The sequence below is a fragment of the Humulus lupulus genome, chromosome 6, assembly GCF_963169125.1.
Source record: "Humulus lupulus chromosome 6, drHumLupu1.1, whole genome shotgun sequence".
Taxonomy (NCBI): Eukaryota; Viridiplantae; Streptophyta; class Magnoliopsida; order Rosales; family Cannabaceae; genus Humulus; species Humulus lupulus.
In genome coordinates, this window is record NC_084798.1 from 130669780 (window position 1) to 130683524 (window position 13745).

At 29.9% G+C, this 13745-nt stretch overlaps 1 protein-coding gene across 1 annotated transcript; it reads right to left on the reverse strand.

Annotated features, from left to right (window-relative positions):
- Nucleotides 1-9500: 9500 nt before the first annotated feature.
- LOC133782537 (organelle RRM domain-containing protein 2, mitochondrial) lies at nucleotides 9501-13331 on the reverse strand. Its single transcript, XM_062221868.1, has 4 exons — nucleotides 13052-13331; nucleotides 12211-12279; nucleotides 12009-12115; nucleotides 9501-9909 (listed from the first exon to the last, which is right to left on the reverse strand). Exons 1-4 carry the CDS (start codon nucleotides 13200-13202, stop codon nucleotides 9811-9813), a joined length of 426 nt encoding a protein of 141 aa, XP_062077852.1. The 5' UTR covers nucleotides 13203-13331; the 3' UTR covers nucleotides 9501-9810.
- Nucleotides 13332-13745: the final 414 nt, after the last annotated feature.

Genomic DNA, 13745 nt, shown 5'->3' on the forward strand with positions numbered 1-13745 from the left:
TAAAAAAAATATTAATAATTTAGTTTCAATTTTATTCATAATTTTTTTATCTTAAAATCATATAATATTAGTATCATGTAATAAAAATCACGTGGACATTTTTTTTTATGTTTTTATCTTAAAATTCATTTATTAATTAATAATAAATTTGTACTTTTGCTATTGCCATATTTTTACTATATATTATATTTAGTGCTTGTTCACATTAATATTATTTGTTTGCTTTAATCTTGATCATTGAATATTTTTCATCCAATGGTATGTTATTGATGCAAAAATTAATGTAAAAAATTGTGTCCATTGAAACCCATCCCATTAACAAATATATTATTTTATAAATAATGAAACTTAGAAGAAACTTATAAAATTCATATGTTTATGTATATTTGGAACTTATAAAATTCATATGTTTATGTATACTTGGAAAGTTTTTATTGTTTAGTCAAAAATGAAGTACCCTAAATTCATGTTTTGTCAAAGAGTTTTTCTTAAAAGCTTAAATGCTCTTCATTTTAATATATTTAAAATCAATTTTAAAAATTTATCATAAATGAAATAAAATTTATGAAATATTATTATACTCTATTAATTTAAAATAGTAGTTAATTTAAGCCACTATTTTAAAAATAAAAATAAACATAAACATAAATTTTGAATTTTCTTATTTTAAATTGTGTAATTCATTTATTAGACATGACTTTAACTCACTAAAAATAGGAAAATTACACAGCCTCAGATGAAAACTAAGAGTGAGTTTTTATAACTTTGGGAAAATAAAGAGGTCGACCAAATTTTTTGAGCAATGAAGTAACATTTATGTGTTGCTTTGATGATAAAGAAGGACAAGGGAGCAAAACCAGGACAATTAAGGAGAGTCCATGTCACATTATCACATGGCTAAACAACCCACGGCCACAGGGTCCAGGTTTTGATGGGGAAATAAAGCATATGAGGGACACCTTCCTAACTTACATTACATGATATGGTCCCTGCATCTATTATTAACCTTTTATTTGTTTGTGAGATTCTTCCTTGCTTTTATATTTTAAAGAAATACTTTCATTAATGAAAATCTAAATGTTACGGGAGAACTATGAAATCGAGTACAATAATCAGTTAATATGAACCCTCCTATAAAATTAGTAACAAAAGTCACACCTTTCGTAGAATGTGGGATAGCATGATAAGAATTCAATTAAAACATGACTAAACATACGAGTCCCACAACACTAGAGTCACTCTGAATAAGGTAAATAACGCTTGGGGTCCCCAAACTTTACCACTTGTATTACTTAGGTCTATAACATTTATTTTGTAGCAATTAAATCCCAACTTTTACTTTTAGGCTCACATAGGTCCCCAAAATTATATTTAATTAAATAAATTCCAATTTATAAGGGCAAGATAGAATTTTAACAAAAATAAAATAAAAATAAAAAACATAACTCCCATTTTTTCTCTTTAAACCCTTCTTAATTAATTAATTATTACTTAATATATTATTTTTGCAATTAACTTAAATATTCTCTTGAAATATTAAGAAATAATAATAATTTTTTTTACATATTTTAAATTTTAGAAGCATGAAATTTATTAAAGTTGTTGCTATATATAACATCATTTTTTTCTCACTACACACATTTCTATTTAAACTCCTCATAAATTGTTAAAAATTATTTCCGCTTTAAATAAAAATGTGTGTTGTTGTCCGTATTTTCGCCTCTGACACGTGGCAACTCAAAATAACAAGCTCGAACGGTCATAGACATCTTCCGAGTATGTTACCCCCCGATGGCTCTATTCGGGGGGAGATCCTTTTAGGTGAGGTTATCTATCTTTGCTAGTTGGTAGGTCGTGGATACCTTAAAGGTAGATTACTCTCCGAGGTTTTCCCTTGGAGCTGGAGGTTTTCTAGCTCAGACAATTAAGGCGAGGGCTCTCCTCCCCTAGTCGTCTCCCAGGTCCGAGGTTCCAATTCTCGGACCTAAGATAAGGCATTAGGTGTCAGCCAGTGCGAGTTTACAGCACCAGAGAATCGTCTAACAACCTTTTTTGGCAATTCATCAACAGTGTTGTCGAGTGTACGACTCGACAATTCGCACTTCCACTACGCTGTCTGACATGGAGGTACTTATAGCACGCCCTGACAGTACCTGGGGCATGTTCCCCATAAAGTAGGTACCTTTCTGCAGTGGGCCACAAAGATCTCGCTTAGGTCGTGGTCTCTATTCAATGCAACCCAATGCATTGAATTGGTATTAATCCCCCAATAATGGGAAGAATGTGTATTAATTACTGATGATTAGTATTAATGACCCCAGCCTCTATAAATAGGGCTGGGAGTCTCATTGTAAATGAGTTGGTTTTTTAGAGAGAAAACACCTTGTACTGCGAACAATCTAAACACTGCTTGAGAATACACCATTGGAACATGCCATAACAAGCTTCTCATCCTCCTAATACCAGAGACTCATGAACTAGGGTTTTTTTATAACCTGAACCACATAAAAATCATTGTGTTCGTATTACTTATGTCTTTAATCTCTTGTTTTAGAGTTGATAGCAAAAAAGGCAGTGAACATGTGTAATGAGAAAAAAATGATGTTATAGATAGAAGCACCCTTAATAAATTTAATGTTTCTAAAATTTAAAGTGTGTAAATTTTCTATTAAAAATAATAAACTAATTAATATATAAGTGATATTAAATATTTTAGAGATATAATAGAAAATAAGTTTTTAATATTTGATAAGAATATTGAGGTCAATTTACCAAAATAATATATTTTGCAATAATTAATTAATAAATTTGGTTAAAAATAAAAAATAAAAGGGTGCTATATATTTTTTTTTTGGTTAAATTCTCACTTTACCCTTATAAATTAGGGTTTAGTTAATAAAATATAACATTGGGGATCTATGTGAGCCAAAATATAAAGATTGAGATCTAATTGCTAAAAACAAAATGAGGACTTAAGTGATACAAATAGTAAAACTTAGGGATCCCAAATGTTATTTACCCATCTTAATAATATCAATCTGAAAACCCAGACGAGATGCAGACAATAACGATTAGCTAGTAACTCAGGGAAAAGTTGACAACTACCCACTTTTAGGAGTAGTTAACTAAAACTAGACACTAAATATATTTAGTTGAACTTTACCCATTATTATCACGAGACTTCCCAAATTACCCTTATTTGAGCACATGGTTCTAAGTGTTGTTGTAATGTGTATTATATGTCTCATATTATAGTTAAATTGGAAATGCATTATAATTATAGTGTGTCATATATATGTGTGATAACTATATTTATAGGAATGTATTCAATCTATGAAAAATTATTCTTTAAAATGTAAAAATCAAGGCTTAAAATATAAGCCATAAATCTTAAAATGTAAACAACAATCATTTAAAATATAAACCTCAAGACATAAAATTTAAAACACGATTCTTTAAAAGTTTAACCTCAATTCTTAAAATCTAAACCACAACTCTTCAAAATGTAAACCACAAAGCTTAAAATATAAATCATTACTCTTTCAAATTTAAACCACAAGCTTTAAAATTTAAATCGTGACTTGTAAAAATTTAAACCATAAGGCTTAAAGTTAAACCACTAGAATTAAAATTTAAACCATGACCATATAAAATATAAATCATAATCTTTAAAAATCTAAGCAACGATTCTTTAAAATTTAAACAACTAGTCTTTAAAATTTAAACCCCCACAAGGCTTAAAATTTAAATAACAACTCTTTAAAATTTAAACCATGATGTTTGAATTTAAACTACAACTCTTTAAAATTTAAACTACGACTTAAAATCTAAACTACTTGGCTTAAAATCTAAACTACGACTATTTAAAATTTAAACCACTAGTCTTTAAAATTTAAACCACGACTTTTTAAAATTTAAACCACAAGACTTAAAATTTAAACCACAATGCTTAAAATTTAAACTACGACTCTTTAAAATTTTAAACCATGAGGCATGAATTTAAATTACAACTCTTTAAAATTTAAACCACAAGACTTAAAAGTTATACTACTAGGTTTAAAATCTAAACCACAACCATATAAAATACAAATCATGATCATTTAAAATTTAAATCACGACTCTTTAATATTTAAACTACTAGTCTTTAAAATTTAAACCACAAGACTTAAAATTTAAATCATAAGGCTTAAAATTTAAACCACGACTTTTTAAAATTTAAACCACAATACTTAAAAGTTAAACTACTAGGCTTAAAATCTAAACCACAATCGTATAAAATATAAACCATGATTCTTAAAAATCTAAACCACGATTCTTTAAAATTTAAATAAGTAGTCTTTAAAATTTAAATCACGACTCTTTAAAATTTAAACTACGATTCTTTAAAATTTAAACAACAAGGCTTGAAATTTAAACAACAACTCTTTAAAATTTAAATCACAAGGCTTAAAAGTTAAATTACACGATTAAAATCTAAATCACGACCATATAAAATATAAATCATGATCCTTTAAAATCTAAACAGCCAATCCTTAAAATTTAAACCCCTAATCTTTAAAATTTAAACTATAAGGCTTAAAATTTAAACCACAAGACTTAAAATTTAAATCACGACTCTTTAAAATTTAAACCACAAGGGTTAAAATATAAACCACGACTCTTTAAAATTTAAACCACAAGGCTTAAAAGTTAAACCATGCGATTAAAATTTAAACTCCGACCATATAAAATATAAATTATAAATTATAATCCTTTAAAATCTAAATCACAGCTCCTTAAAATTTAATTCACTAGTCTTTAAAATTTAAACTACAACTTTTTAAAATTTAAACCACAAGACTTAAAATTTAAATCACGACTCTTTAAAATTTAAACCACAAGGCTTAAAATTTATACTACTAGGCTTAACAAAATAAAATGTATAGATTTTTAGCTTTAATTTAACTATATATTTGTTGTGTTTATTTGTTATTAAATATTATTTAAAGCTACTAACTAACAATAAAATAAGTTCGATATGATAGTTATATGGATTCTTATACTATCCTAAGGGGCATGTGTTTGACTCTTGGCAACTACAAATGATTCGATTTGTTTTTTTATAGCATGTCTGAACACCTTATATAGAGAAAGGGTATAATGGAAACATTCATCATAAATCTATTCATTATAAATCTATGTGTAAAAATAAGAGGGTTAATTAAGGGAAATTTCAATTTGTATGCTTGATAAAGGCTATAATTAAAAAAAATGTTAGGCATATTAAAGATTTCAAAATGATGCTACTTTTTGGCACTTTACCCAAAATGCTTTTACCATTTCCTCCTCACTTTTGACTTCCCATTTCTCTCTTCTCTCTTCTCTCTTCTCTCTTCTCTCTTCCCTCTTCCTTCTCTCTCTCTCTCTTATTTCACTCTCTCTCACCTCACAACACCACCACCACACTAAATATTGTATTTCGAACAGATCTGTGCATGATTTTTGGGTTTTTTTTGCGATTTTTTTTCAGATCTGAAACTCTGAAATCTGTAGAAAATTGACCTTCCTCGATGGTGCTCGATGCCAGCTTGATGAGACCTTCAAAATCATGATTTTTCATGAAAAAATGACTTTGCTCGATGGTAGCTCAATAGTGGCTCGATGGGGCTCGATGGTGCTCGATGCGATTCTTGCTAGAGACATAATTTTTCACTCGGGTGTCCGTTTGGGGTGATTTGTTTTTTGATTTTGGGTATTTTTTTTCAAAATCTACACATTTGACATGTTCATATGCACATTTGTGAAGTGTAACACTTGTAAAAAATACAAAAGTGCAAACATACCTCATGTTGAAGACATCTTTTGCTATATTTTCAAGTTTTAAAATTCTCAAATGTGCATATGACCATGTCAAACGTGTAGATCTTTAAAAAATACCCAAAATAAAAAAAAATCACTACAAATGGACACCCGAGTGAAAAATTATGTCTCTTGCAAGAATCACATCGAGCCGTAATCGAACCACCATCGAGCAAAGTCGTTTTTTCATGAAAATCTTGATCTTGAAGGCCCAGTGAATGGTTGCTCGATAGTGCTCGATGCCAGCTCGATGGGGCCTTCAAAATCGAGATTTTTCATGAAAAAACGACTTTGCTCGATGGTGGTTCGATTATGGCTCGATGGTGCTCGATGTGATTCTTACAAGAGACATAATTTTTCACTCGGGAGTCCATTTATTTTGGGTATTTTTTCAAGATCTACACGTTTAACATGCTCATATGCACATTTGGGAAGTTTAAAACTTAAATAATACAAAAAGATATCTCTTGTAAGAATTGCAAACGGACACCCGAGTGAAAAATTATGCCTCTTGCAAGAATTGCATCGAACACCATCAAGCACCATCGAGCCACTATCGAGCTACCATCGAACCACCATTGAGCAAAGTCATTTTTTCATGAAAAATCATGATTTTGAAGGTCCCATCGAGCTGGCATCGAACACCATTGAACCACCATCGAGCAAGGTCAATTTTCTGCAGATTTCAGAGTTTCAGATCTGAAAAAAATCACAAAAAAAACTAAAAAATCATGCCTAGATTCGTTTGAAATACAATATTTAGTGTGGTGATGGTGTTGGTGGTACTGTGAGGTGAGAGAGAGTGAAATAAGAGAGAGAGAGAGAGAGAGGGAAGAGAGAAGAGAGAAATGAGAAGTGAAAAGTGATGGGAAAAATGGTAAAAGTATTTTGGGTAAAATGCCAAAAAGTAGAATTATTTTGAAATTTTTAATACGCCTAGCATTTTTTTAAAATTATAGCATTTATCAAGCATACAAACTGAAATTTCCCGTTAATTAATGGGTAAAAATTAAAATGGTTATCTAAATGTGGGCACCTAATCTAATTTCTTCAATAACTCAGCAGCATGAACAGAAAAATTACAAGGAATACTCGCCGCCCAGACCACACCAATTGAATCCCGAACAACCCCCTCCAACACCAATAAATCCTTGCTTTTTAATATGCTTGTAAATACCAAATACCAATTCTAATCATAAAAATTGCTGGGTCACATACCTTAGTTCAGCACTATACTAAAATTTAACGTTTCCTAACATATTTGACTCCAGTAGTTCTTAATAACCAATTAAACATTGAAATCAATCTTCGTCATTTGTAATATTTTAATGTAGATCTACAGTTTGGTTGTTACTAATATGATTCGTAACAAATTTAAAAATTGTATTTTTAAAATAATAATGAAAAAAAAACTATACTTTAAAGAACATTTAAGACCGTAAAAAAATAATGATAAAATGAAATTAATTATTTTTTTAAATCTTTAACTATATTTAGTAAATTTGTATGGTTTTTAAAATTAATTACAGCTCAACACAACCAAATTCAATGAGAAATGGAAAAAAAGTTTATATATATAAAAGACAGATTGAATAGACAGATAATTAGATAAATTTAATGTAATAATTAAAATTACACATTAAAAATAATACAAACATAGAGGAGAAAAAATCTATTTCTACTTTTAATATAAATTGATCAAATGATGTTCATAAAAATTGTCTACCAATAATATCTATTTGTATATATATATACACAAATACAAATAATATCTATTTGCCTACCGGTAGGACTTTCAGTGTTTCTCGACCCGTGAACAGTTTTCGATACGATTTTTTTTTATGACCGTGTATATTGTAGTTATTTAGAGCATCCTGCAAATTTTTAGAAAATTGCGAATAGTTTACAGTACCGAAAACTAGGTTTAAACATATTGTTTTCCACGCACATAAAAAAAATTAATCACGCATGCAACAACATGTTTAAACCTAGTTTTCGGTACTGTAAACTATTCGAATTTTTCTGAAAATTTGCAGGATGCTCTAAATAGCTACAATATACACGGTCATAAAAAAAATTGCGCCGAAAACTGTTCACGGGAACCCTACTGATAGGGCTTAAAGTGAAGCCCCTATAGGAGAATTCCCCACTCTATCTATCTATATATATATCTTTTATATTATAAGTTTGTAGATTGCTTTTTTTATTTTTATTTTTAACTTTAACAGAATATTTTTATATATAACAAAATATTTTTATATTTAACAATATATTGTAAATATGATTTCAACTTAAATCAAATTAAATAAATAATTAAACAAATTAAAATATGATATTTTTTAGATACTTGACACTTGTTTAAAAATAATAAAACCATATGTTTTATAACTTAAATAAAATTCACGTAATAGAATAATATCATATTAAATATATAACATAATATAATCTACTGTCAACTAGAAACATATCAACTTTTTTTGAACAAAAAACTAGCAACAAACTTAAATTTAAAATTCATCTATAATATTAATATTATATTAAACATATAATATATAATCTCTTGTTGTCACTGCCAAATTCAAAAACTAGAACAAATATAAACTTAAACAAAAATTAGATATTTTTAAGATATTTTATAATAATTTAAATAATTAAATCATATTTATTTAAAAATAATAAAGTCATACATATCATTTTTTTATCTTATAAATTTCTGTGATAGTTTATTTTAGATCAACTGATTGAAATTCTTTTTCTTCATCAAAGAACATTGCGAGTTACATTAGAAAATAAAAATGGTTGATATATATATAATACTTTACCCTATAACTTTTTCTATTCTATTATTAATTTCTATATCATTGTTGTGTTTAGATATCATATAAGTAAAGATTATTGATATAAATATTTCTAATTTTTTAAAACATTTATGTCATACATTACATTAAACATATTTTATTTATTTTTATGTTATTTAAAATTTATATAATAATTAAAAAATAAATACATAAACATGTTTATATCTTTAAAACTAATATATATATATATATATGAGAATTCTCCTATAGGGGTTTCACTTTAAGCCCTACCGGTAGGGCTCTCAGTGTTCTCGACCCATGAACAGTTTTCGGCACAATTTTTTTTATGACTGTGTATATTGTAACTATTTAGAGCATTCTGCAAATTTTCAAAAAATTCTGAATAGTTTATAGTACCGAAAACTAAATTCAAACATGTTGCACGCGTGACTAATTTTTTTTATGCGCGTAGAAATCACCATGTTTGAACTTAATTTTCGGTACTATAAACTATTCGCAATTTTCTGAAAATTTGACAGATTCTCTAAATAGCTATAATATACATGATCATAAAAAAAAATCACGCCGAAAACTGTTCACGGGTCGAGAAACACTGAAAGCCCTACCAATAAAGCTTAAAGTGAAGCCCTTATAGAAGAATTGTCCAATGTCTATCTATCTATCTATCTATATATTGAAACCATCCCAATATATACATAACTCAAAACATGCAAACGGTAAAGCATCGATGTGAACTTTAAAACCACAACTGTTTTGCTCAAGCACCATACCGAGCTATTCAGTCCTAACACTTTAAACACATTAAAATTCAACCATAAATGTAAAACAAAGACAAGCGAGATCTGAACAACTCTATCCATTATAAAGCTTTGAGTCTCTACTTGTAAGGTTTACATAGTTCAAATTCTTATAAATGTTCATAAAGCAAATAGTTCTGCATACGAAATTTATGATGAATGACAATGTGATGACCATATATTACCTATTCAATCTTGGTTTATATATTAGGCTGGTTGAAGTTCTCCAAAACTTAAAACTGCCAAGTATGAATGAGATCACTCAACCTTAAAATTAAGATTGTCAACTATATTGATAAAATAGAAATTGATAGATGCAAAATAAATAAAGAGAGGCGTCTTTTTGAGTTTAGGAGTCATTGACGACCGTATGGAGGAGCCATATTGTTTCCGTGTTGACCAAATGGAGGTCTAGGTCTTGCATACTCTGCAAATATGACCCAACCATCTAGAAACTGCCAGAGCACAAAGCAAACAGAAAATAATTAAACAAATCATTACAGGTGAAATTTCAAAATTAAAAAATAAAGCTATAAATAAGAGCTCATTTTTTTACGAGGCCTTATTTGAGGATTCCAAGTTTTCAACTGAGAATTTGAAGTTTATAAGGACCTGTTAACTGAAGGTTGAAAGGATCGACATTCAGAAGAGCATGTGAAGTCGACTCTTCTGAGTGAGGTATTATGCTCATTGTTTAAACGAATCTAGTCTTGTATAACCTTTAAGAGCAACCACGTGTACCTCTTTTTTAGTTCTTTCTTTTTTACTTATTTTACTTTGAGAGAGAGAGAGAGAGAGAGAGAGAATTATAATATTAATCTAAAGGAAGTATATACCATGGACATGTACAGCAAAAACTGATAGTGAAAACAATGTAGGACATTCCACAGGCAGCTGAAGGATCAAAAGCTCTTGTCATCAACTCATAAATGTATTTTTGGAGGAATACACTTCTAAACCACTGGTTGGTTTAGAAAAGAAGAGATAAATGGTCATCGGCACTGCGGCAAGGTACAGCTGATGAGAGTAGTTTAGAATGTACATTCAGACAAGCTCCTTTCGTTTTCGTAAACAAATGGAAACTTTTTGTTACTTTTATGATCAAAATTTTTAAATGGTTGATTGCCTTGATAGATAGAATAAGCACGGTTGACAACATTCTGAAAAGAAGCCCTTTCAAGTGCTTCTTCCAGCATGGCGTCTTCCAGCATGGCGTGTTCTTTGGCAGAACTGTTCAGAGTTATCAGGGCAGTATGAGCTAAATTTTTGGCTGAAATAAAACTGCAGTGGAGTGTCCAAGGAATTGTAATGAGATTACTGTTCAAGATTTTTTTAAAACTAAGCTCCCTGCCCAACCTACAATATTTGGGGTTATATGGTTCGAGATTTTGTAAAATTCTCTAATAAAAAGAGGAAGATCATCTGAAACTGTACGGCATTGGCTATTATGTGGGCAATTCGGTTTGGTTGGAGGGACATGATCAGGATTTTTTAAGACAACGTGAAATTAAAACATAACACTTGTAAGAAAGGTCCGAAAGGATAAAAGTTTGGGTTGCTATTTGGTAGGTGTACACGGTTTGGTTTGGTGCGGTTTAGAAGAATTTTGAAACCAAACCGCTCATGCGGTTTTTTCAAAATAAAAAACCAAACCAAACCATTAAAATTAAAAAACCAAACCAAACCATAAATAAACTGTTTGGTGCGGTTTGGTTTGGTTTTAACCATATAACTAAATTATTAAAATTTTAAACTTTTTTTATTATAAAATAATTAACTAAATAATTGTATTTAAATAATAATAATTTTAGCTTTACTTTTAAGACCATAAAAGTCTACAAAAAGCTTATTTTCTTTGTTGTTGTAAGTGTAAGTATTTTAAATCATTTTATAGAAGTAGGAAAAAGAAATGTTTACTTTCTAAACAATGTGGGACTTTACATTTCTCTTTTTTTAGTTTTGGAAACTTGTGCATGTATTAAATACTACTAAAAACATATCCTAAACAATTAAATTGTGTTGGCTTGGATGGTTTGGTAGATTTTATATTAACTGAAGGGTAGGGGTTCAAATTTTTGAACCATCATTTCTAAAACTATTTTTTTAGAAAAAATCACGGTCCGGTCCGGTTTAATTGGTTTTAAAAAATTAGAAACCGTGACCAAACCATTAAAGTTGAGCGGTCCGGTTAAAACCGAACCATCAAAAACGGTTTCACCGGTTATGGTTTTTGGCGGTTTGGTTCCAAACCACGGTTTGCGGTTTATATGAACACTCAAGAGAGTAAAAGGCTATCTCATTTTGTTGATGAGTAAAAGGCTCAAGATATACTAATTAGTTTGGGTTGATGGGAGAATGGGAGGTTTTGTTGTAGTATATATGCTACTTTGGATTTTATTTTGGTTTTGAATTATGTTTGTAATTCTGAGATATTAGATGTTCGTTTGCTCGAGCTTTGCTTTAGGTGTACTGCCTAAACCAATCTCCTTTGTTTGTCCCATTATTTATACAAGCCTCAATAAATATAGTCACGTAAGGAAAGTTATAAACACACCTTGCCATCCATGCCCTCTATACCTTTCGCGGCATCATCTAAGGTAGCATATTTTACAAAACCAAAACCCTTTGAATAACCAGATACACGATCAGTCACCACTCTAGCTGTTAACAGCAAAAAAAAAATGATGAATATGACGAAAATAATATTGGGAAACAAGAAAGAAATAAATAAATGAGTAGAAGATAGAAGCACATACCATGTACAACTTCACCAAATTGAGAAAAGGCTTCCTGCAGTTTTTCTGTTGTTGTGCGTTTACTGAGTCCTGAATGAAAGTGGATAATAAGTCGCAGAAAACATGTATTATCAACATAGTAGACAAAGAGATAAGATAAATTTTGCAGAAGAAATCTATCTGGTTTGCAACTGAATTTTATTTATTTATTTATATATTGTGATTTGGGCTCAGCAAAAGAAGTTGAGTAACAAAGAAGGAAAACTTAAATGTGAAGACATGCAGCATTAGACTAAACTCAAACGAACCGAAGAACAATAATTCAAAATTTCTTCACATAACAATGGACGGTTTGTGATAAATTTGTTTTATTTTTATTATTGGAGAAATTTAACTACTAATCACTCACCTCAGCACCTACTAACACCAACTCATGTAAACCCCTATGATTAAAATATACACTTGCACTCACAACTAATAAACTTAAAAAAAGAAAAAAAAAACTTTGTAGCCCCAAAATTAAAGTTTTAACGTTCTGAATATCTACACCGAATATCAGCTGGTGGGAAAAAAACAACTTACTCTTCTTACTATGGACTACATAAAACCCCATGGTATGGTATAGACTACATGACATGGGGTTTTATGTCTCCTAATTACAGATTAAATGAGAAATAAAGCAAAAATATCATCTTTATAAATATTCTTACCAACAAAACACGCAGATAGCCCAAACCCACGAATCACAAAATAAAGCTTTGAACTATGTATATAGAAATAGAAGATAAAAATAACAATGACCCAGATAAAAATAAACGGTATCAAGAGAAATGAAAAAAAAAATATGAGTTGAGGGACAGACCGGAGACGAAGAGGTTGGTGCTGGGCTCAGCCTTTTCCCGAGCCTGAGCAGCCGCAGGGGACGGCGGAGGAACGAAATGAGAAGTTGAAATCGTGGAGAAAAGCCGTGATAGGCCGCGAGGTGCCACTGCCGCCGCCGATCTTAGAGCCATCTATTGTACCTGGGTTTAAGCTTAAACCCTTCTCTCACCTCTTGATTGTGTAGACTGAAGAAGAAGTAAGTCTTTGTGTTGTGTTTGGTCTGGGCCTTTTGGGCTTGTGGCCTTCCAATAAGACGTGGAGACACAATAAGAGATGGAGAAGAACAAGGGATATTTATAATTATATTACTATAATATAAAATAACTATAAAAATCAACAACAAAATATTCTATAAGTAATGTAAATGAATTTGAATTTACTAATTAGTTCATTTTTCACCGTTTTTATCCCCCTTTTTTTGAACTTTTTCTTTTCATGGTACGGGGGCTCCTCTCTCTCTCTCATTCTTTCTCCAATATACTCTTTTTATTATTATTCATTTCTTACATTCTCTCTTATCTTTAATTTCAAAAATCTTTTCCGGTCACACCGCTAGTCGGTTGGGTTCAAAAAGTAGTACCATCACTACCTACTCTTCAAAGTGATCATTTTGATATGTGGGAAGCATATGTTTTTTGGCCGTCGCCAGAGAAGATAATTAGAATAAAAAATAA